Genomic DNA, 25,733 nt, shown 5'->3' with positions numbered 1-25,733 from the left:
AGAAATCTAAATTATACATTGATGCGATATGCCGGGGACCAGCCCCGGTGGATCCAGGGTAATTCGAAGGTGGGGACGGAGTCGGCGTCCTTGGAAAGATACATATTTAATTACAGATATAGAGAGATTAGAAACAGATAGTGTAGTAGGAAAATTAGTGAAGAAAAAGGGGCTGAATAACTTGGTTTACGTGGAATAGCATCCATGCTCCAGATGGGAATTCAGCCAGAGAAACGGGGAGCAAGAAAGAAGCGACATGGGGGAATCAGTCTTTCTGGAAACGGATCCAATTTCTTTATTTTTAGGTTTGCTTATATACCTTTTGTTACACATAGGGATGAATACAGAGTCACGCAGGGGTCAGCAGTCCTGACCTTTATCAAAATCAGGTGCTTCACATAAAAAAATGTCTTAGGGATATTACATCATCTTCTGGCCATGAGATCCGCTGACATGTTATGATCCTTTCTTTCTGATAACAAAAAAACTTATTTCTTCCAAGGGTGTTTTTTCTTAAACCTCCACCTCCAAATAAAGTTACATTCCTATAGGATGAGGGTGTAGCGAGTTACAATCAAGAAAGGAATTTATTTAACCCAAGGTTAACATGATTAATCTTAAAGGTTAATACTTATTTCTTTCTATATGTTAGTTATATTCATTATAAGGGCAGGGAACATGGAGATTTAGCAGCAAACATCAGCCCAACAAATGAAAATCCTTTCACCAATGCTCCCCTTAAGATCTATTTAGTCTTAAGATAGTGATAGAGTTACATTTTTACATAGCAAGGACACAGTGATTTATAACAAAGTACAGTGATCTATTACAAAAGAGAAAATTCATTAACTCAAAAAGTCTAGTATTGCCAACCTCAAAAACTACTATATTTCCTTTTCTATATTCCAAATACACTGATTAATATATTCCCAGGTGCCTAAGGATATGGAGGCCTGCCGGCAATCATTGACTCAACAAGAAGAAAAAGCCCTATGCTAATTAAGACTCTCAAAATACTCCAAAACTCTCTGTGCTGTTTATGGTTGAGAGGCAGTAAACAATCATGTGGCAGGAGTATGGATAATCCTGTCACCCAAGCTAGTCTGTCAGCAGGGAGGTTTGACCTGAAACATCCTTGTCCCACCCAGAGCAGGGAATTAGCAGCAATTATTGACACAACAAATGAAAAACCCTTCACCAATATAATTCCTAACCAACACACTATACTAATAATTTCTAACTCCCCAAAAGAATTTGCCTTTAGTAAGTCTAAAACATCTCGTGCCTCTCAGATTGGGAGGCTGTAAACAATCACATGTGGCCGGACGAACCTATACAAGCAGGCTAGATAACCTTCAGAGGAGTCCATAAGCTGAAACACTCTTGTCACCCCCAGGAATTTTTATTGCCTTGGAGCTGCACATTTACTCCTTTCCCGAGAGAAACGGTTATGGGGGAGAGCCCCCCGTAAAGTCAGAGGTGTAGGTAAGAGAATAAAACAGACTCTGGTTTCGGGGTAGATGCTCGGGAGCAGGGGCTTTCCTGAGGCTTGATCACGCCTTTGCGTATGCCAAGCCTCGTTCCTCATGACCTTTGCCATGGGCAGAGTTCCTCATGCTGGCCCCCGACAGTGATAGTATACAAAACACCCATCATGAACTGGGCAGCTCTCTGACTGTACAGGCTGCTGAAAGTCCCTCAGATGATCTGTTTGGTATGGAAAATAACCTTAGTTTGCAAAGAATTTTAATCATTAGTAATTTTGCAGGTCTTGCCTTGCTGAGAAGACTGTGGAGAGATGTTTCTAGAGCAGTTTCCAGCTTGCCTCAGGCCGTATGTAAAAATAAACACTTCAGTCAAAGCCTCCAGGTGTATGCCTTCAATAAGCACAGCTTTTGCTTGTCAATTATGTGACCCGACAGCTAATAAAATACTTTGGTTGTTAGACCCAATGCACAGACAGATTGCTTTACATCTTCATTAGTTTTCATTTTCGTAAAAATGAGAATCCTGCTAAACTTGGAAACGAATATGATAACTAGTCTTTTTTGTTAAGATTTTTTTTTTATGTGGACCATTTTTAAAGTCTTTATTGAATTAGTTACAATTGTTTCTGTCTTTGTTTTGGTTTTTTGACCTCAAGGTATGTGGGATGCCTTAGCTCCAGGACCAGGGATGGATCCCGTACCCCCGGCATTGGAAGGCGAAGTCTTAACCACTGGACTGCCAGGCAAGTCCCAAAAGAAACATTTTAAGGAACAATCTAACTTTATACATCCAGGAACTAAAACAAACAAAAAAAATACTAAGCCCAATGCTCACCAGAAGGAAAGCATTAACAAAAATCAGAGCAGAAGTAAATGACGTACAGACCACAGTGATAAAAGATCAGCAAACACAAGAGCTGGTTTTTTGGAAAGATAAACTCTCCGCCCGCCTGGTAGGAATGTGAGTGTTATGACCAAACTGGAGCCAGGACAGGCTCTAAGGGGCAGGCTAGGCCTGAGGGTTAGTCTCTAGGAAAGCTGAGGCACTGGGAACTCCCGCAGGCAGTGTAGCTCGACCAATCAGAAAAAATCCCCGTAGCCCCCTGCCTGCGCCAGACCCGAGCCAATCTGGATAGGGATGCGAGGTTTAAAAGTCCCGCGCGCGCATACCGTTTAGCCAATCAGCTATGCTGTTACAGGAACAAAGAACCGTCTGTATAAAAGTAGATGTGATTCAGAGCTCAGGGCTCTCGTCAAGACTCCACTGCACTGGATGAGACCTGAGCCCTAGCTTGAGCTAGCAATAAAACCCCTTTGTGCTTTTGCATTGCTGTGAGGGTCTTATTCTCTCAGTCTTGGGGAACCGGACCGTGGGCATAACAGTGAGGGATGATTATAACACTCAAGGTCAGGCGCCTAAGGCATTTCCCATCTTACTAGTGTTTCTTGTCCGAAGTCCAGCTGAATTAACTTCCCTTAAAAAAAAACCAACAGCATATTTTCCTTTTATCACAACAATTCACATCCATCCTTTTTCCTGGAATTCCCTTCTTTCCACTCCTTCAGCTGTCTTGCTCCCTCAGACTCCAGCCCACTTGGTTTCACTTGCTTACAGTCCCCTGATGATAATCCTCAATGACGGGTTCTGATTCGCTATCTCAGTCTCAAGATGGGATGGGGAGGGAGGTGGGAGGAGGGGTTCAGGATGGGGGACGCATGTACACCCATGGCTGAATCATGTCAATGTATGGCAAAAACTACTACAATGTTGTAATTAGCCTCCAATTAAAAAATAATAAAAAGAAAACTTGAAAGAGAAGATACTAGAAAAAGCAAAAGGGGGTAAGATCACTGACGTAAACACAGATGTTACCTTGGCAAAGAAGCTGAAATTCTTGCTCCGCTGGAAAGAAGATGAACTTTCTTTAACATCCCACTGTTCCTATACCCACCTCCCACTGATGCTGCTGATGTAACGCAAGTCAGTCTATAAGGAGGAAGTGATTTTCCTGTTGCACACTGACACCAGAGAATTTGAATAATAAAATGTCATTTACTCGAAAAAAACACACAAACTACGTTTTTTTTTTTCTTTTGTTTTTACTCCACCTCTCTCTTTGGGTTTCCCTGGTGGCTCGGATGGTAAAGAATCTGCCTGCAATGCAGGAGACTCATGTTCAGTCCCTGGGTCGGGAAGATCCCCTGGAGAAGGGAATAGCAACCCACTCTTCTTGCCTGGAGAATCCCATGGACAGAGAAGCCTGGCGGGCTACAGTCCATGGGGCTGCAAAGAGTTGGACGCGACTGAGGACCAACACTTCCTCTTGCAATACACTGAGAGTCATTTGAGGACAAGTACAGCTCCCCCTGTTGACTAACAGATTCTCTGCCCGCAGTGTCTGGACACTCAACATGCTGTGAGCACCAGCTACTGCTACTCCACAGCGTCTCCAGCAACAGAGGGAGGAGATACAAGAAGTATGGATTCTGATCTCTGCTGTGAATTACAGTTACCTGCAAATTCCACAGCATTCCTAGAAAGCTGCGTCTCGCCGTGGCCCCAGCCATGACAGAGAATAACAAACCTCACCTTGTATTGGACCTCCTCCTTTGGCTGTGAACTTTGCGCCCCGTTGCCTGTGCTCAGCTGCGCTGCTTGAGAAACAACACTGCCTGCATGTCTGCCAAGTCGCTGCAGTCGTGTCCAACTGTTTGCGACCCTGGGCGTGGACGTGCAGAGTGAGGCAGGGTCAGCCTGCATCCTGCACAGTCTCAGCTCCAAACTCCTCTCCCGCTGAGAGCCGGCTCTCCTGTTTCCTGCCCTGAGACTGAACACAAGCGTGCACTCACCTGCCCGCACTCAGCGCCACACTCTGTGCAGGGAAGTGGCAGTCAGGATGGGCCCCAGTTATAGGGACAGGGCCCCTGGGCCCGCTCTCCCCACAGAGGAGCCATTATCATGTTGTCTGGAGGGGAGGTGACACGTCTGCATGGAGAGTCTGGGGCGTCTCCAGTGAGGGCCAGATCTTACCCCCAGTGCTCGTCACCCTCACCCACGCCTGGGGACTAGGGACAACTCCTGGCAATTACTGAGAAGGTCCACGCGAGCAGCTGAGCAGAGGGCAGGAGAGTTTTCTGTGTTCCCTGTGGGAGAGCCCGAGTTCACAGTGACAGTCATAGCCGGGGGAGGGACGCTCACAGAGCACCCAGGCTCCCTTCACTGTCTCCCGGGGGGCATTTTCCTTCATGGCCTCACTCTTCCAAACTGTCCCAAAGTGTGTTCTCACTGATCATCAGCATGGGATCTGGAGGCTGGGCTTTCTCCTGAGTTGAAGCTCCACAGCCCTTTCTATTTATGGCCTCAGGTTTGTTTAATCTGGAAAACGCCCCCTTTAAAGCCAGAGTTTCCCTCCTCAGAATCCTCAGGCCTCCCTCACGTCCACGTGACTCTGCAAGGACCTTGTCTTTGGCTCCGCGTCGCCCATGGAGCCCCCTCCTTGAGCCTCGTACTGGACCTCCTGCCCGTCCCCGTGTTCTGGGCCATGAGCCTGGTCACATGAATTCCTAGATGTGCAGACAGGGGTTAGCAAGATGAACTTATTAGGACAATATTAGACTTCAGAATTCTTTACGTTGATCACTGTAATGATCAATTGCTAGTTGGAGATGTAAATCGGTGTTTGGGTCCTTGAAACCTGCTCCATTAGGTGCACAGTGGGCCTGGGATCATTGTCCCGAGGGAAGACGGTACACTCTCTGCATCGGGCCCCATGTGGAGAATCGGCGCATGAAGGCAGCAGCCGCGTCCACGTTCCATAAACGTGGGTTTTCCAAGATGACCCAGGTAGACGGGACACCTACTGCTTCTATACGGGTGTACATTCATGGCCCCTGTCTGGGACAGGGTGCTTGATAGTCATCTTAATATGCTGAATTCACCATGGGGACATTGCTGGACACAAACACAGAGAGATAGTTTGGGCCTACTGTGTGCCATTCCTCGACTAGGTAGTGAAGATACAAAAAGAATTACTAATACCCTGGATTCTGATATTTGAAACCCATGACTCATCAGCAGACTTTCTAGCTGAGCTGGTGGAAGTGTCCAGATCTGAGCCGTCCGGTGTGGAAGCTCCCGTCCCAGGCGGCCACTGAGCTCATCTGGACCAGGCTCATCCGGACCGAGAGGGGCTTGGGTGTAACAGACACACTGGATTCGCCTTCTGTATTGAGGTGCCCCCATGTTGGGTGCAGATATATTTACTACTATTTCATCTTCTTCGTGGACTGATCCTTTGGGCGTTATGTGCTGTCCTTCCCTGTCTCTTATAACAATCTTAGTTTAGAGTCTATTTTCTCTTAACAAGTATTGCTACTCTGACTCTCTCTTGATTTTCTTTTGTGAGGAATATCTTTTCCCATCCTCTCACTTTCAGCCTGTGTGTCTTTAGCGCGAAAGTGAGTGCTTTGTACAGCAGGTGCGTGGTATGTTTCTTTATCCACTTTGGTGGGAGCATTTCAATTCTTACATCTTCTTCGAAATGGTCATAGTAGTTCTAACCAGAATACAAGAATTTGTGAACCCACAGGTAATGACTAGAGCATTCTATACAAAGAGTTACACATTAAGACTACCTCTTTTAAAAATGCAATAATAAATATGCCACATTTTCCTAAAAGATAGAATTAGAGAAAAGGAACTCAGAAAATAGCGATTAGGATAAAACAGAAAACAAAGTCCCAAGATTCTGCACAACAGTGATGAAAACTAAATGTTTATGTGACAAACAGGAGTGGGCACCTTCTACTATTCCCTCCTGTTACTCCATCCATTGAGTCAGTGATATTTACTGGTCAAATATGGAAAGAAAGTCCAGGTTCAAAGGTAAAATGATCCGTTGTACAATATGGGTAATTATGTGTGGCATTAGAGCATAGTAAAGAAATAGAAGTGAAACAAAGATACAAAAGAGTGTAGAAAGTCTCCTCCATTTTCCAGGTTTCATAGCATCATCATGAAATAAAATCTCCCCACAACTCAGGGGTGATATTTATCGGGACCAATATTGGAATAAGCGCCGATCAATGTACATCAGGTATTAGTCAAACTAATATGGAAATAAAGTGTGTGGACACACTTCAAATGATACCAAATAAAGGACAATTCTTTCAGAGCATTACACTGTCCAAGAGGGTAGCTGATTTCCTCAATGTTTCTGCGAATAGCTCTTGAGCTGCTATTTCATGGTTTGACTTTCAGATCTCTCAAGGCAGTGCCAACATTGATTTGCCTTCTAGGTTGATGGGATTTTTTGTAAAAATTTGGTCCTGAGTACACATGTCAGGAAGTGAAAGTGAAGTCGCTCAGTCATGTCCGACTCTTTGCGACCCCATGGACTGTAGCCTGCCATGCTCCTCCATCCATGGGATTTTCCAGGCAAGAGTACTGGAGTGGGTTGCCATTGCCTTCTCCAGGGGATCTTCCCGACCCAGGGATTGAGCCTGGGTCTCCCGTATTGTAAGCAGACGCTTTACCGTTTGAGCCACCAGGGAAATCAGAAGGCATAGGGAATTCCCTGGCTGTCCTGTGGTGGGGACCCGGTGCTTTCATTGCTGAGGGCACGAGTTTAATCCCTGGTCAGGGACTGGATCCTGCAAGCAGGGTCAAAATTTAAAAAAGAAAGGAAAGAGTTAGTAAAGAACAGAAAAAAGGTACAAGCTTTCTCTTGTAAGTAATTATGGAGAGGGGTATACAAGACGTGACAAGACTCTACCGCGTATCTGGACGTCGCTGAGAGCAATCTCAAAAGTTGTCATGAGACGAATCTTCGTAACTATATACGGATATTGTGTTAACTAGACTTGTGACGTTTTGCATTCTATCAAAGAAGGGCACTGCCAAAGAATGCTCACACTGCTGGACAACTGCGCTCATTTCCAATGCTGGTAAGGTTATGTTCAAAATCCTTCAAGCCAAGCTTCGGCGGTATGTGAACCAAGAATTTCTGGATGTACAAGCAGGGTTTAGAAAAGGCAGAGGAACCAGAGATTAAATGGCTAACGTCTGCTGGATCACAGAAAACACAAGGGAATTCCAGAAAAACATCTGCTTGTGCTTTATTGACTACGCTCTATCACAACAAACTGGAAAATCCTTAAAGAGATGGGAATACCAAACCACCTTACCTGCCTCCTGAGAAACCTGTATGGAGGTCAAGGTGCAACAGTTAGAACCTTACATGGAACAATAGACTGGTTCAACACTGGGAAAAGAGTATGTCAAGACTGTATATTGTCACCCTGCTTATTTAACTTATATGCATAAAACATCCTGCAAAATGATGGGCTGGATGAAGTGCAAGCTGGTATCAAGACTGCTGGGAGAAATATCAGCAGTCTCAGATACGCAGATGACACCACTCTAATGGCAGAAAGTGAAGAGGAACTAAAAAGCCTCTTGATGAAAGTGAAAGAGGATAGTGAAAAAGCTGGCTTAAAACTCAACATTCAAAAAATGAAGATCATGGCATCCGGTCGCATCACTTCAGGGCAACTAGAAGGAGCAAAAGAAGCGGCAGCAGGTTTTGTTTTCTTGGGCTCCAAAGTCACTGCAGATGGTGACTGCAGCCATGGTATTAAAAGATGCTTTCTACTTGGAAGAAAAGCTACGACAAACCTGATCAGCATATTGAAAAGCAAAGACTTCTCTTAACCAAGAAAGGACTGTATAGTCAAAGCTATGGCTTTTCCAGCAGTCATGCACAGATGTGAGAGTTGGACCATACCGAGGGCTGCACCGAAGAATTAATGCTTTCGAATTGTGGTGTTGGAGAAGACTCTTGAGAGTCCCTTGAACTGTGAAGAAATGAAACCTATCAATCCTAAAGCAAATCAACCCTGAACATTCATTGGAAGGACCGATGCTCAGACTGAAGGTCCAATACTTTGTCCTGATGTGAAGAGCTGACTCACTGAGGAAGATCTTGATGCTGGGTAATATTGAAGGCAAAAAGGAGAAGAGGGCGGCAGCGGATGAGATGGTTGGTTGCCATCACCGATTCAACGGACACGAATTTGAGCAGACTCTGGGAGATAGTGCAGGACAGGGAAGCCTGGCGTGCTTCCACAGCAGTCCATAGGGTTGCAAAGAGTCAGATACAACTTAGCGACTGTACGACAGCCACACACAAAGACTGTGTTATTCTGTTGCACAACCAAAACTTCTGTAATGGTGTGTGCTAATTAGACTTCAAAATAAACAGTGCTCAGTAGATAGTTATAAAATAGAGAGCTTGTAGCTAATATGCAAGCTTCTTCATATTTACTATTTCAGCCACGATGCCTAAAAACCCAAGAGCAGCACCCGTGAGTTCTAGGATCCCTAAGGAGCAGCAGCAGCGGGCTCACGGTGGGGAAACATGAAGCCAAGATGTTAGCGGTATGAAGCAACGACAGGCGAAAATCTAAAAATGCAGCAATACGAAAAGCAAAAATGCAATCCAGTGCGTAGAAGGTGACGAAGGTGACCACCAGCATCAGGATGGTGTGGGCGGCTCTGGTCTCCGGGGGGCGTCTGTGGCGTCCAGTGGGGGTGTGGATATACTGCACCCTCTGGCGGTGTCTGAGCAGGAGAAGCACCATGGAGCCGCTGGACCAGACCATCAGGGCAATAAACACGGCATCAGAGACGGACCATAGGTACAGAAAGCGTGCTTTCGGAGCTGAGGAGGAGCAGAACCACTTGCCATGGTTATCAGTATAGTTGTTTGTGCCCTGTGGACCAGCGACTGTCACAGGGACGCAGATATTCATTAGGAAACTGAGCAACCAGCAGGCGCAACAGGAAGGACCAATGACCCTGGGGGCCCTTCCTCTGAGCATCACCCACTCCGCCCTCCTGGGGATGAGCGTGAAGGACTGATAGGTGCTCAGGACGCAGGTGGAGCACAGGGTGGTGCCTCGAGCCACCCTCTGTACGTAATACACAAACTTACACCCGAGGCTGGAGAGGGGCTTCCTCAAAACAAAAGCTACTATTATGTGGGGAATCCCAGGGGAGAAGATAATCAAAAGATTGGACACAACCATGTGGGCGAGAATCACTTCTGTGGGTCTCGTCTTGCGGCCAAGCCAGATCGGACAGATGCTGTGGAAGAAAAGGATGACATTACCCGGAGCCCCAACCACCATCTGTAACAGAGAGATGGTTTCCAGAACCGCCTCCCCTGGGTTTCTCAGGGCATCTCTGTGAACAGACATGGAGAGGACGTCAGAGTGTCCTGGAGTGGAAAGGGGGCTGAGCTGGTGATGACATCAGAAGTCTTCTTACACAATCAAAGTGAAAAAGGATTCTTGCATTTTCTGTCTCCTGAGAAGGGAGACATTGTCCTGCTCCACAGGAGGGTCTCAACCTAGAGAACACATGCACGGTATCAGTTACAATGTCTAATACAAAATACTTACTATTTTGTATTTATTTCTGTCCACTTGTATAAGCTGATGCTCCACTAGCCTGTGAGGTCCAGGAACTTGAGAACCATGTCTCTCTTGATCAGTAACATGACTGACGGATGCGTGCATCCGTACACGCCAAGTCTCAGTTGCGTCCGACTCTTAGTGGCCCCGTGGACTGCAGTTGACCGGGCTCCTCTGTCCCTGGGATTCTGCATGAAAAATACTGGGAGCAGGCTGCCATGCCCGCCCCAGGGGATCTTCCCGACCCAGGGATCAAACTCGAGTCTTTTATGTCTCCTGCATTGCAGGTGGGTTTTTTTTTTTTTTTTTTTTTTACCAAATAGCACCACCTGGGAAGCCCTGGTTGACCAATAATTGGTGTTAAATAATATGTCCTGAATATACATATTACAGGTGACATGAGAGAAAGACAGTGATATACCCTTCCCCTTTAGAGTGTATGATCATTCTGACTATTATAGTAACAGATTGATTCTGAAAAATGAAACAATACTACTGAGATTATAGGAGAGTCTGACTACATTTAATACAGCTGTCGCTGAACCAGTTGTCCACCTTGGAGAACTCACAGCTTATCAGAGATACGAAAGAACGATAAAACATCGGTCATGCAGTTCTGGCTTCTGCTCCCTCATGGAAGTCAACTTTCTGTCCTAACAATAATTAAAACACAGAACACTCTGTAAATTCCTGGATTCCTAACAGAGGCAAGAACAGAGGGGAAACCTCTGCTTCCATGATTGGAGAGACGGACAGTGAATAGAAGGGGTCGAGGGTATTGGAGCACAGGTTCATGAACGAAACACCTCGGACCCAGGGCAGAAAACCCTGAACTTATAAAGGATTTATGTAGGCTCCATGGGTTGCTGGAGGCTCCGTGCGGAGACGTCTGGCAATTAGAAACTCCAGGAACACCAAGTTATAGGGAGATCCCCACAGTTCTGAGTTTTGTAATATTTCTTTGAGGGAAAAATCAGTGGAAAAAAAATCAGTGGCAAAATCTCCTTGTGCTTTCAGTGGGGGTTGGAAGGGGAAAAACCATTATGAAAAACATCAGAGCACGAGGTTCTTCTTAATCTGCCTTTAGGAGAGGTTAGCTAACTGGAGCCTAACCAACCGGGGTTTTTCTCAGAGCCTGACTGACCTGGGAAGGGAAACACCCAGCATCCAGCCCACACTAGCCATTCTGCCCAATCGACTGGGGAGAAAAAAAGCAGAGAATTGCTGGTGAGGTTCACAGTCCAGAGGCACAGGCTCACAGAGAGACTGGGACCTCATTGTAGGATGTAGAATCTCCCCTCTCCCCTCACCTCACCATCACATCACTGAAGGCTGATTAACAGTTCCTTTTACCCAGTACCTTATGTCCAGATATCAAGAAAAAACTCCTAGGCATACTACAAGGCAAAGAAAAATTTGGAGACACAGAGCAAACTTTAGATTCAGACACGGCAGGAACGAGGGAATGATCAAACCTTCTGGACTTCGTGTGTGCTGTGACTAAGCACGCACAAGCCAGTGGAAGCAGCAGGAATTAATGCGATGCTGAAGCTTCAGAGGAGAATGTAACTCACCTCACCCCAGCTCAGCACAGAGATCAGGGCTGGTCTGTGCAGGCCTCCTAAGAGAATAAGAAAGCCCTGCTAAGAGAGCATGTCGTGTACCCAGGACCATGGGCAGAGGAGTCGGGACCTCGGCCCTGCACAGAGGGACACAGCGGGGGCTGGGGAGGGCGGAGTGGGCCGCGTCCAGTGCAGAATCACTCGGCCTCTTCTCAGAGCCCGCCTCGATGAAAGTCCTCAGTCTTAGGCAGGACTGCCACCTGGGGTCCTTCTCTGTATTCACCTGTTTTAGTCTGCTTGAGGTGTTATTTAAAAAAAAATGCATCACCCACTCAGGGGATTATAAACAACAGAAATTCACTGCTCACAGTCCTGGAGGCTGGACGCCCACAAACAAGGCTGTAGCGAGGACCCCTCTGTGAGAGCGCCCTTCCTGACTCATGGCTGGCGCTTCTCAGAGAGTCCCCACGTGATGGAAAAGTCCATGGCACTCTGCAGCGCCTCTCTTACAGCAACACTAATTCCACATGTGAGGGCACAGAGCACCCACCTCCAAAGATGGTCATGTGTGGGGTTAGGTTTTCAAAGCATGAAATTTGCAGGGACTCAAACTTTAGACCCGGAGAAGGAAATGGCAACCCACTCCAGTGTTCTTGCCTGGAGAATCCCAGGGACGGGGGAGCCTGGTGGGCTGCCTTCTGTGGGGTCGCACAGAGTCGGACACGACTGAAGTGACTTAGCAGCAGCAGCAGCAGCAAACTTCAGACCACGGACAGCCCAAGATATATTTCAGTGCATTTCTGAGTATAAAATGCAAAGCTAACTTACAAAAGCCAGTCATATTCTAATTTCTATTTATAAGTAAAAAAAAAATAAGTGTACACGGTTCCTTTCCATCGCTCACATTTCTTGGCAGACTTGAAAATTACCTGAATTTCATCTCACTGCAGATTCTTTTCCCTTTCCATAATGCCTCAGGATAAGGAAGGACAGTTGGGATTTTTTTCCATATTCCTGAGAAAAATATGTGGATCACACACAACACCACAAAGCCCACGCAGAATGGAGAGAGAATATCTTTGCCAAAATTAGTGAAAACCTTCATCCAACTGAAGAGGGACTGAAAATAGGAAAAATGTGTCTGTCATTATTAAGAAGCGTAATTCTGTGTATTTCTGTGTGTGCACATGTGTGTCTGTGTCATCAGGACTTATTTGATGCTGTAGGATTTTCCAGTTTAATGAACTCAGCACAAAAATATGTTCTCATGTATTCATACTGCTGCTGCTGCTAAGTCACTTCAGTCGTGTCCGACTCTGTACGACCCCGTGGATGGCAGCCCACCAGGCTCCACCGTCCCTGGGATCCTCCAGGCAAGGACACTGGAGTGGGTTACCATTTCCTTCTCCAATGCATCAAAGTGAAAAGTCAAAGTGAAGTCGCTTAGTCGTGTCCGACCCTCAGCGACCCCATGGACTGCAGCCTTCCAGGCTCCTCCATCCATGGGATTTTCCAGGCAAGAGTACTGGAGTGGGGTGCCATTGCCTTCTCCAGTATTCATACTAACCCTAATCTATTAGGTCTGAGAATATCAACAGACTTCCTTTAAACATGGTTGAAGGACTCAGTGACTCTGTTCATACAAGACTTGGCAGAGAGTCCACAGTGACCCCCTCCCTCTTCCCCTCATTGTCAGGGACCCCAGGACACAGGATTGGCAGTGAACTCATGGCTCTGGTCCCATTCAGATACACACCCCACCACATTCGCCCCTTCCACCTGCCAGCCAGGGCATGGACGGGGCAGCTCAGGACACGGCGGGGGGCAGCTGTCCTGCCCAAGGTGCTGACAACGCAGCTCTGAGCTCCTCTCCTGCTGAGAGCCGGCTCTCCTGTTTCCTGCCCTGAGACTGAACACAAGGGAGCACTCACCTGCCTGCACTCGGCGCCACACTCTGTGCAGGGAAGTGGCTGTCAGGATGGGCCCCAGTTATAGGGGCAGGGCCCCTGGGCCCGCTCTCCCCACAGAGGAGCCATTATCATGTCGTCTGGAGCAGAGGTGACATGTCTGCATGGAGAGTCTGGGGCGTCTCCAGTGAGGGCCAGATCTTACCCCCAGTGCTCATCATCCTCACCCACGCCTGGGGACTAGGGACAACTCGTGGCAATTACTGAGAAGGTCCACGCGAGCAGCTGAGCAGAGGGCAGGAGCGTTTTCTGTGTTCCCTGTGGGAGAGCCCAAGTTCACAGTGACAGTCATAGCCGGGGGAGGGACGCTCACAGAGCACCCGGGCTCCCTTCACTGTCTCCCGGTGGGCGTTTTCCTTCATGGCCTCACTCTTCCAAACTGTCCCAAAGTGTGTTCTCACCGATCATCAGCACGTGATCTGGAGGCTGGGCTTTCCCCTCAGGTTAAGTTCCACAGCCCTTTCTATTTATGGCCTCAGGTCCGTTTAATCTGGAAAGCGCCCCCTTTGAAGCCAGAGTTTCCCTGCTCAGGATCCTCAGGTCTCCCTTGTATCCATGTGACTCTGCAAGGACCTTGTCATTGGCTCCGCGTCGCCCACAGGCCACCTCCTTGAGTCTCTCACTGGATCACCAGCCTGCCCTTGTGTTACAGTCCATTAGCTCTGGCAAGATGCACTCTGGGACATGCAGACAGGGGTTGGGGAAAAGAATTTATTAAACTTATATTAGGGAGAAAATGTTAGAATTCTTTAAATTGACCCGTGGGTGATTAATTGCTAGTTGGAAGTCTGACTTGATAATTGGATGTTTGATACCTGATCCATCAGGTGGGCAGCTGGCCTGGTGTTTCTCCTGGGGGACCATGTGGCAGAAGGGACACCATCCACCCTCCCCATCAGGTGCCTCCTATGGAGAACTGGTGCGTGAAGGCCGCAGACACGTCCGCATTTCATGAACAAGGGGCTTCCGAGATAACCCTGGTAGACAGAACATCTACCGCTTCTTCAAAAAACAATATTTATTTTGGCTGCATGAGGCTTCTGGTGCTGTGCACACAGCCTTTCTCTCGTTGTGGAGAGCGGGGCTACTCTAGTTGCAGTGCGTGAGCTTCTCGCTGTGACTTCTCTTCCTGCAGAGCTCGCGCTCTAGGGCACAACGGCTCTAGGGCACAGTGGCTCAAGCTCAGCTGCTCTGTGGCATGGGGAACCCTCCCAGACCAGAGATGGAACCCATGTCCCCAGCACTGGCAAGCGGATTCTTAACCACTGGGCCACCAGGGAACTCTTACTGCTCCTATAAAGCTGTACATTCATGGCCATGTCTGGGACAATATGCCTAAAGGTTTTAATATATTGAATGATTATTCACTACGGGGACATTGCTCAACACAAACACACAGAGACAGTTTGGACCTACTATGTGCCATTCCTCAACTAGGTAATGAAGACACAAAGAGAATTACTAACACTTCAGGTTCTGATATTTGAAACACACGATTCATCCCCAGACTTCTAGCTGAGTGGGTAAAAGCATCCAGATCTGAGCCATCCAGTGTGGAAGCTCCAGTCCCAGGGGGCCACTGAGCTCCTGAAACGGGCTCATTTGGACTGAGGGGCTTGGGTGTAACACACACACCGGATCTGCCTTCTGTATTGAGGTGCTCCTATGTTGGGTGCATATATACTTAAACAATTGTTACATCTTCGTGGATTGATCCTTCAATCAATATGTAGTGTTATTCTTTGTCTCTTGTAACAGTCTTTATTTTCAAGTCTTTTTTGAATAACTCTCTCTGATTTTGCTTTGATTTGTGTGGAATAACCTTTTCCATTCCATCACTTTCAGTCTACGTGTGTCGCTAGATGGAAAGTTTTTTTGTAAATAGCAGGTATATGGGTCTGTTTCTTCATCTAATCAGCCTGTCTGTGTCCTTTGGTTGGAGCATTTCTATTCTGACATATTATTTGAAACAGTCATAATAATTCTAAGGAGAATATAAGAAAATTTGGAAGCTCATATGTAATTGATACGGCAATAAATACAAATAATTATACATTAAGACTACTAAGTACAATGGAATATTAAAAATGCCACATTTTCCCAGAAAAAATATATTATGACAAAGCAAAACAGAAAACAGTGCTTAGGATAAAATATAAAACTAAGTCTCAATATTCTGTGTTTCAGTGATGAAGACTAAACGTTTAAGTGAAAAATATGGAATGGGAAGCTTCTCTTCCCTCCATCATATGACTTCATCTGTCTAATCAATCAAATTTACTGACGGTCAGCCGTGACCAAATTATACAACATACTAAAAAGCAGAGACATTACTTTGCTGACAAAAGTTCATCTAGTCAAAGCTATGGTTTTTCCAGTGGTCATGTATGGATGTGAGAGTTGGACTATAAAGAAAGCTGAGCACCGAAGGATTGATGCTTTTGAACTGTGGTGCTGGAGAAGATTCTTAAGAGTCCCTCAGACTGCAAGGAGATCAAACCAGTCCATTCTAAAGGAGATCAGTCCTGAATATTCATTGGAAGGAGAAAGATGCTGAAGCTGAAACTCCAATACTTTGGCCACATGATGCAAAGAACTGACTCACTGGAAAAGATTCTGAAGCTGGGGAAGATTGAAGGCAGGTGGAAAAGGGGACAGCAGAGGATGAGATGGTTGGTTGGCATCACTAACTCAATGGACATAAGTTTGAACAAGCTCTGGGAGTTGGTGATGGACAGGGAGGCCTGGCGTGCTGCAGTCCATAGGGCCACAAAGAGTCGGACATGACTGAGCGACTGAACTGAACCATGTAAAGAAAATCCAACATGAAAAATGATGTAACCCATCGAATAACATTGATTTTTGTGTAACACTACAGCATATCAGAGAAACACAAGTGAAAAAAAAAAAAAACACAAACAAAAACATAACACCGTCTCCATTTCCCAGGCTTCTTACCCTCACCTATGAAATAAAACGCCCACCCCCTCTGGAGTAACACAATGCAGAGCAATACTGGATTACGTGTAAGCGTGTATCGGATATGCGCTACACCCCAGGGAGACAAACTTTGTGAAAACACTTCAGAAAGTGAAGTGATGCTCCTGAAGAAAGGAGGCTTCTTTCAGGCAGCTGCACTGGCCAAGGGGAAAGCGGGTTTCCTCAGTAATGGCTGGGATCTTTTTCAAGTTGACAATCTCATGAATTCACTTTCAGACCTCTCAAGGCAGCATGAGCATTTATCTATTTGACCTTCAAAGTTGTTTGGATTTTGTGTAAACATCTGTACTGAGTACAAACATCAATGGTACCAAATTCTAATTATAAAAAATAAATTAGTCATGGGTATATAAACGTACAGCATGGAGACAGTGGTTAATAATACTGTATTGCATAATGAAAAGTGGTAAGAGAGTCAATCTTCAAAGTTCTTGTCACAGGAAAATTTTTGTAGTATGTACAGAGGTGGAAATGGTGACAGATTTTATTTGGGGGGCTCCAAAGTCACTGTGGACGGTGACTGCAGCCAGGAAATGAAAATACGCTTGCTCCTTGGATGAAAAGCTATGACAAATCTAGACAGTGTATTAAAAAGCAGAGAACATCACTTTGTCAACAAAGGTCCATATAGTCAAAGCTATGTTTTTCCAGTAGTCATGTATGGATGTGAGAGTTGGACCATAAAGAAGGCTGAGCACTGAAGAACTGATGCCTTCAAACTGTGGTGCTGGAGAAGCCTCTTGAGAGTCCCTTCAACAGCAAGGAGATGAAACCAGTCCATCCTAAAGGAAATCAACCCTGAATATTCACTGGAAGGACTGACGCTGAAGCTCAAATACTGTGGCCACCTGATGTGAAGAACTGACTCACTGGAAAAGACCCTGATGCTGACAGACTGAGGGCAGGAGGAGAAAAGGGCAACGGAGGGCGAGATGATGAGATGGCGTCACCAACTCAATGGACGTGTGTTTGAGCAAACTCTGGGAGATGGTGAAGGACAGGGAGGCCTGGTGTGCTGCAGTTCACGTGATCACGAAGAATTGGACGTGACAAACACTGAAAACAACCTGGCAGTAGATAGACATTAAGTAGACTTATTTGACTGATTATCTGCAACATATACAAATATCCAATCATAATGTTGTAAGACCTGAAGTGATACAATGTCACATTAATTACGCTTCAGTAAAAGTGGGTATAAAACAAATAAATAAATAATTACAGAAGAAAGGAACTGGCTATTACTGAAGCTGTCTACTCTGTATCTAAGGGGCTTCCCAGGGGGCACAGTGGTAGAGCCTGCCTAATGCAGGAGACACAGGTTGAGCCCTGGTTTAGGGGAATTCCCCGGAGGAGGAAATGGCAACCTGCTCCAATATTCTTGCCTAGAAAATTCTGTGGACAGAGGAGCCTGGAGTTGCAAAGAATCAGACATGACTGAGAGATTAAACACGGATGCACTACATATTTAGCTATTTAACCACTTTTTCTAACAATTCAAGAGCAGAACCTAGGAGTTCTAGGATCCCTCAGGAGTGACTGGAAGGGGGAAACAGTGGAAAAACATGAAGCCAAGACACTAGAGGTCTGTATCAACCATAGACAAGAATCTAAAAGGGCACTGATATAAAAAGAAAAAATAGAATTCAGCACGTAGAAGATGATGAAGGTGACCACCAGCATCAGGGTGGTGTGGGCAGCTCTGGTCTCCGGGGGGCATCTGTGGTGCCCAGTGTGGGTGTGGATATACTGCACCCTCTGGTGGTGTCTGAGCAGGAGAAGCACCATGGAGCCGCTGGACCAGACCATGAGGATAAGAAACACGGCATCAGAGATGAACCAAAAGTACATAAAACCTGCGTAAGGAGCTGTGGGTGAGCAGAACCACTTCCCCTGATTGTCAGTATCATTTCTTGTGTTCTCTGGACCAGTAATCATCAAGGGAACACAGATACTCATTAAGAGACGGAGCATCCAGCAGGTGCAGCAGGAAGGGCCAGTGACCTTGGGGGCCCTTCCTCTGAGCATCAACCACTCCACTCTCCTGGGGGTGAGACTGAAGGACTGACAGGTGCTCAGGACGCAGGTGGAGCACAGGGCGGTGCTGCGAGCCACCCTCTGTACGTAATATACAAACTTACACCCAAGGCTGTTCAGGGGGTTCCTCAAAACAAAAACTGCCACTGTGTGGGGAATCCCAGAGAGGAGAATAATCAGGAGATTGGCCAGCGCCAAGTGTGTGAGAATCACGTCTGTGCGTCTCTTTTTCTGGCCAAACAAGATTGGAGAGATGCTGTGGAAGAAAAGGATGACATTACCCAGAGCCCCAACCACCACCTGGAACAGAAAGACAGTTTTCAGAAACACCTCCCCTGGGTTTCTCTGAGCATCTCTGTGAACAGACATGGAGAAGACGTCAGTGTCCTGAAGGTGAAAGGAAGCTGGGCAGGAGATGACATCAGCAGTCATCTTACAGAATCAACATTGGGAAAGAATTCTTGATCTTTTCTTCTCCTGAGAAGGGAGACATTGTCATACTCCACATGTGGGGCTCAACCTCTAGGACACATGCGTGACATCAGTTATACTTTTCACTATTAGTATATTAGGTCCTAATATGGCATATCCTTATTCTCCACCAGCATGTAAGTTCCATGAAGTTAAGAACCACACCCCGACTTCCCTGGGGTCCAGGGGTTAAGAAACCGGCTTGCAATGCAAGGACAGAGGATCAAACACTTATCGGGGAACCGAGGTTCCACAGGCCGAGGCAAGTAAGTCTATGTGCTGCACCTAAGACCCAATGCAGCCAAATAAATAAATACATTTTTTTAAAGGACCACTTTTACCTTGTTTACCAACATGGTCGATGCATAATAGATGTTACAAATATGTACTGAGTATATATGACTGTGCGACAGGACAGAAAAGCCGATACACCAAACCTCTTAGAGACATTCCTATTTTAAGAGTGCATGAAGGAAAAAATCGCAAATTGCGAAAGTATTGAACTTTTACGATTGTCCAGCTGATTTTAACACAGTTTCAACAGAGTCAGTTATCCACACTTGAAACTCACATTTCATCAGAATTACCACACACAGTGTAACTTAGAAATCAGTTGTGGACCTGCACTTTGTAGTTCCTCGTGTGAGGAGCTTGGGAGTCACCTCTCTGTCCTAACAAGGAAAACACCAAATAGACGGAAAATTCTCGAATCAGTAAGAGAGGTGAGAGACAGGGCCCAGGTGCCTAAGGATATGGAGGCCTGGCGGCAATCATTGACTCAACAACAAGAAAAGGCCCTGTGCTAATTAAGACTCTCAAAATACTCCAAAACACTCTGTGCTGTTTATGGTTGAGAGGTAGTAAACAATCATGTGGCAGGAGTATGGACAATCCTGTCACACAAGCTAGTCTGTCAGCAGAGAGGTCTGACCTGAGACATCCTTGTCCCACCCAGAGCAGGGAATTAGCAGCAATTATTGATACAACAAATGAAAAACCCTTCACCAATATAATTCCTAACCAACCCATTATACTAATAATTTCTAACTCCCCAAAAGAATTTGCCTTTAGTAAGTCTAAAACATCTCGTGCCTCTCAGATTGGGAGGCTGTAAACAATCTCATGTGGCTGGATGAACCTATACAGGTGGGCTAGATAACCTTCAGAGGAGTTCGTAAGTTGAAACACTCTTGTCACGCCCAAGAATTTTTATTGCCTTGGAGCTGCACGTTTACTCCTTCTCCGAGAGAAAGAGTTATGGGGGAGAGCCCCCCGTAAAGTCAGAGGTGTAGGTGAGAGCATAAAACAGACTCTGGTCTTGGGGTTAGATGCTCGGGAACAGGGGCTTTCCTGAGGCTTGATCACGCCTTTGCGTATGCCAAGCCTCGTTCCTCATGATCTTTGCCATGGGCGGAGTTCCTCACGCTGGCTCCCGGCAACAGGGGACATCATTGCCTCCACAAGGGAAGGGACAGCAGGTGAAGAGAAGGAACCAAGATTATACTGGAGCAAAGATTCCTGAGCAGAAATCCCTCTGGAGCAAGCCCTGGGTAGGAAATCCTACCTCATAATCAATGGATCGATGGGGACTCCGTGTGCAGGAGTCTGACAGACTCTCCAGGAGGACCCCTCATCCCACAGTTCTGTGAGTCTGGTGATATTTCCCTCAGTTACTATCAGAGAAATCCACCAGATCACTTGGAGTTCTGTATCCGCTGTGACTGAACACGCACACAAGCCAGTAGAAGCAATAATTATTAGTGTGACGCTGCATCAGCAGAGAAGTGTGTAACTCACCTCAGCCCAGGTGAGCACAGAAGTCAGAGCTGGTCTGTGCAGGCCTCTTAAGAGAGGGAGAAAGCCCTGCTGAGAGAGCTTGTCATGTGCCCAGGACCGTGGACAGAGGAGTCGGGACCTCAGCCCTGCACAGAGGGACACAGGGGGGCCGCTGGGGAGGGCGGAGCAGGCCGCGTCCAGTGCAGAATCACTCAGCCTTTTCTCAGAGATTGCCTCTGATGGCGCTCAGTCTTAGCCACGACGACCACCTGGGGTCCTTGTCAATACTGGCCTTAGAATGTCTCAACTGGTACAACAGAACATCACGCACTCGAGAGGATTATAAGCAGAAATTTATTGCTCACAGTTCCGGAGGTTAGAAGTCCAAGAGCAAGGCTGCAGCATGGCTCCTGTCTGAGGAGAGCTGCCTTCTTGATTCATGACTGGTGCCTCTTGCTGTGTTCTCAGGTGATGGAAAGAGTCATGGAGCTCTCGAGGTCTCTTTTATAAGGGCACTTTTATAGTTCATGACATCCTAATACCATCATGTTTGGGGTTATGATATCAATATATGAATTTTGGGACAGAAATACTCAGACAATTCCATGGTTCAAGCTACATTTCACTGTATCTGAAAATATTAAATTCAGCATTGAATTGTCACAGACAGTATTATGCTAATCCTATTACCATTTTTTAAAAAAAATTTATTTTGTATTGAGGTACAGGCAATTGACAATGCTATGATAGTTTCAGGTGAACAGTGAAGGGCCTCAGCCATACATACACAAGTATCCATTCTCCACCAAACTCCCCTCCCATCCTGACTGCCAGATCAAATTGAGCAGAGTTCCCTTGCTATACAGTAGGTCATTTGTTGGTTTTCCATTTTAGTCCTTCCAATTCTTTAAGAAGGGCACACATTGCTTATTTTCTAGCATTTGCAGTTTTCACAGAGTTGAAAATTCATTAGATTTCATCTCATTACGAAGTCTTTTTTCTTTCTCCTCCTGCTCCAAAATAAAGTAGCGGGGGAGCATATCCCCCATTCAATCAGAGAGACAAAAATATGAGTAACATCTATACACACAACTTAAAAACATCCAGAACTCTAACAGAATGTGCCGGGGTCCAGCCCCTGCTGGATCCAGGGGAACCTGAAGGAAAAAAGGCGTTGGCAGATGATTTAGAGAGAGAGATAAGGAAAGAATATTGTAGATAAGAAAATAGGGGAGAGACAGGCTGATATTCCTTGGTTACATAGAAAGCCAATAAAACTTCGAGACAAGAAGTTTGCCCTGTTCACAGAGGCCACAGGTGCCTTCCCGGTCTCCCGAGGGAGTGAAGAGGCAGAACGTCTTCCCGTTCAGGTCTTAGAAACCCGGGCAGATAAGTGAACGCAGGGAGCCTCCATGCTCCAAGGGATCAGCCTGAAAAAGAGGGAGGGAGAAAATGATTGACACGAGGAGACCAAGCTGCTTCAGCAAGCAAGGCCCAACAGCTTTATTTTTTAAAGGTTATTTATATAGCTTGTCTTATACATAGAGGGAAATGAAAGATGCAAAGTCATACAGAGTCATCCCAAACATTACGTCTGTTTCGTCTTTATCAAAACCGGGATTTTTTCTGCAAACCTTTCCCATATACAACGTTGTGTACATTATCTTCTGGCCTTGGAGGCCTGTGAACATTTTATGACCCTCTTTTGGTAAAGGCTTCTCAACCAGAAAACTTATTTTCCCTTGAAATATTTTTTCTTATATTTCTAATCTATGTCAGCCTCAAAAAGTATTAAACAGAGTTACAGTCTCACGAAGCAAAGGTGCAGTGAGTTACAAGAAAGAACCAATTAGCTCAAAAGTCTGATATGGTTCATTTCAAGGCTACACTTGTTTTTCTTACTTTCCAACTATGTTAACTAATGCACTCCCAGGTGCACAGTGGATAAGATATGGGAACTTGGCAATGAGCATTGGCCCAATAATGAAATCCTACATTAGCACTACTCTAATAACTTTTAACTCTTTGAAAGGCTCTATGTTTCAGGCTTTCTGTGCCTCTCACAGTTGGGAGGCTGTAAATAATCACATGTGTAGCTGTAAGAGTCTGGATATATCTGCCAAGCAAGCTAAAATGCTAACAGAGGGGTTTTGATTGGAAATATTTTTCTCATGTCCAGACTTATTAGCTATAGCCCTACGTTGATTTTCTCCAGAGAAAGGTGGTCAGGAATAGCCCCCTGTTAATGTCAGAGGAGTTGGTGAAAGTCATGAAATAGTAAAACAGACAGATTCTGGTTTTGGGGTAGATGTTCAAGAAAGCCTAGGGAGCCCGAAGAGTTCTGAAGCCTTGCTTAACAGTTCTCTTCCACATGACTTTTGTCATGGGTGGGATCTCCCGTGGTGGCTCCCAGCAAGAATGTCTTAGCAGAAATTATAACCCACAGTCTAATGTGTTAGGTTCTGAGAAGTCACTAGACGGCTTTACACATGGTTGAGAAGCTCAGTGGCTCTGGTCATGCAGACTTGACAGATTCCGCAGTGACCCCTCCCCCCCCCCTTTTTCCCTCATTGTCAAGGAACCCAGGGCACAGGGATTTGCAGTGAAGTCAGCGCCTTGGTCCCACCCAGATACACTGTTGTTGAATTATTACAACATCCAAGACCTGGAAATAATCGAAATGCCCACTATAAATAAATAGACAAAGAAGCTGTGCTGTATTATACAATGGGATGTTTGTCACTGGAGGATGGCTGTTATAATGTTATAACACATGTTTTTATTGGAGTATAGTTGTGTTGCATTGCGTGCTTTACAATATTATTTAGTTTCTGCTGTACAGCAAAGTGATTCACGTATCCCCTCTTTTCTTCAACTTTAGGGCACCACTGAGCACTGAGTAGAGTTCCCTGTGCTATACAGTAGGTTCTCATTAGTTATCTACTTTACGCATTGTAGTGTATACATGTCAAACTAATAGTATTACTCATAAGCACTGAATCGTTGTTTTACCCATGAAACTGACATAACATTATATCAGCTTATATTCCAATTTAAAAAAACTGCAAAATCAAAAGTTGGACACTATCATATACAAAAATGATCTCCACTGGATCACCAGCAAAGTCCCCCAACAAGTCTTAACAGATTTAAGACTGAAATCTCATGAAGTGTCTTTTCTAACCCCTATGATATGAAACTAGATGCCAATAACAGCAGGAAAGTCGGAAAATTCACAGATACATGGAGATGAACAACCACCTCTAGAGCAAACAGTGGTCAAAAAATCCAAAAGGAAATAAAAGACCTTGAGACAAGAGTGCGTGGAAACATAGCAAACAGAAGGTTATGGGATTCAGCACAAGTTGTTCTAAGAGGGGCCTTTTCACAACAGATGCCTACATTAAGAAAAACAATTCTAGTAATCAAGCTAACTTTTTACCACAAGGATCAACAGCAACCAAAAACCACCAAAATACCACCACCACCCCCTCCCCCGCCCCCCAAAACCAAACCCCAAACTAAGGAAAAGTCAATGGATACGAGGAAATAAAAAAGAACAGAGTGGAAATTAGTGAAGTAGAGACCAGAAAAACAATAGAGAAGACCAAGGAAACCACGAGCTGGCGTTTGGAAAGATGAACATTCCCCTTGTCACGGAGCACCTGCGGCAACGTGAGGAGGAAACAGTGACTTCGGGCACCTCAGGCGTTTCTAACCCCACGGCCGCCCTCGCTCCTTTTCCCACCAGAGCGGCGGCATTCCTTCCGCTCAAAGCCGGAAAGCCGTCCTGGCCTCACCTCCCAGCTCCTAGTCGCCCCTCTTCCCGCCACGTCAAGGGTCTGGTCCTTCAGGCTCAGCCTCCTGGCTCCACCTGCTCAGTCACCTCAGGAGCGCCCCCAGTCACGACTGACCCACTCACTCTCTTCACCTCAAGATGAGATTCATACCTTTTTGTTCGTTTTCTCCTCTCCGCTCTCTCTTCCTGATAAATCGAGAGCTCTTGGAAACAAGAAATACTCTCGCGGCAGATGCAGCGCTCGCCCGACAAGCACCGTGGCTCCCGGCCAGCCTCTCCCTCAGCTCTGGCTCGTGCTGGAGCTGCTGTGTGCAGGCACCACCTCCGATTTCGCTAGAGTTTACCGGGACGAGGACCTAAACGCTTACGCTGCTCTCGCGACAGTTCCTAGACTCTTACCCCTGCTCTCGCGACAGCTCCTGGTAACCCTGCTCTCGCGACAGTTCCTAGACTCTTACCCCTGCTCTCGCGACAGCTCCTGGAAAGAGGACTTGGACACATGCTCCTGATCTCGCGACAGTTCCCGAGGCACAGGCCTGTTCAGGTACCTCTGATCTCGCTGTAGCTCCCGGGGCTCGAAGATGGACGTGCTCCCCTGATCTCCCGGCAGCCCCCGAGGAAAAGCCCCGGACAGGTGAGTGGACTGTGGGCCCTGCCCTGCACGACGGTACAGCGACTTCTACCTGCGCTGTGTCCCGTCCAGCCTCCTTCAGGCTGCGGTGGCCCATCCTGGGGGTGCCCTGAGCCTGGCCCTCCTAATGCGGCTGCTCCATGAATCTGATGGAACTGTATCAGCAGAAACCCTGACGTGAATCTCAACGCACAGTAACTCCTCATAGGATCCTCCGGAAGCCCCCTCATGACTGCCTGCATCACAGCTCCCAGTGACTCCTGTTCATGCCTGTCCTTTCATCCTCTTGCACCTCTCCTCCCACACACATGGCCCATGACCTTCCTGTGAGGCTGGGTATTCACTGGGGTGAGAGATGTGGTCAAACCTACTGGATGTACATATCCTGGGAGACACAGAAATCAACCCCGCAGGTGAGGTGCTTCCCTGACACCAACAGTCACGATCAGAAGGACACACCTGCCCCCACACAGTCCATGACCCCCAGCCCCACACGGTCACACACGGGGGCCACCGCCACAGCCAGAG

The 25,733-nt window shown here is 46.4% G+C and overlaps 2 protein-coding genes across 2 annotated transcripts; both read right to left on the bottom strand.

Annotated features, from left to right (window-relative positions):
* Positions 8,817–9,833, bottom strand: LOC102171004 (vomeronasal type-1 receptor 4). Its single transcript, XM_005692997.2, has one exon. The coding sequence runs from the start codon at positions 9,744–9,746 to the stop codon at positions 8,817–8,819; it is 930 nt and encodes a 309-aa protein (XP_005693054.2). The 5' UTR covers positions 9,747–9,833.
* LOC102191644 (vomeronasal type-1 receptor 4-like) lies at positions 17,989–18,897 on the bottom strand. The gene has a single exon (XM_018063486.1). The coding sequence runs from the start codon at positions 18,895–18,897 to the stop codon at positions 17,989–17,991; it is 909 nt and encodes a 302-aa protein (XP_017918975.1).

Source organism: Capra hircus, chromosome 18 (genome assembly GCF_001704415.2).
Source record: "Capra hircus breed San Clemente chromosome 18, ASM170441v1, whole genome shotgun sequence".
Classification (NCBI taxonomy): domain Eukaryota; kingdom Metazoa; phylum Chordata; class Mammalia; order Artiodactyla; family Bovidae; genus Capra; species Capra hircus.
This window is presented reverse-complemented; position numbering and strand designations above follow the sequence as displayed.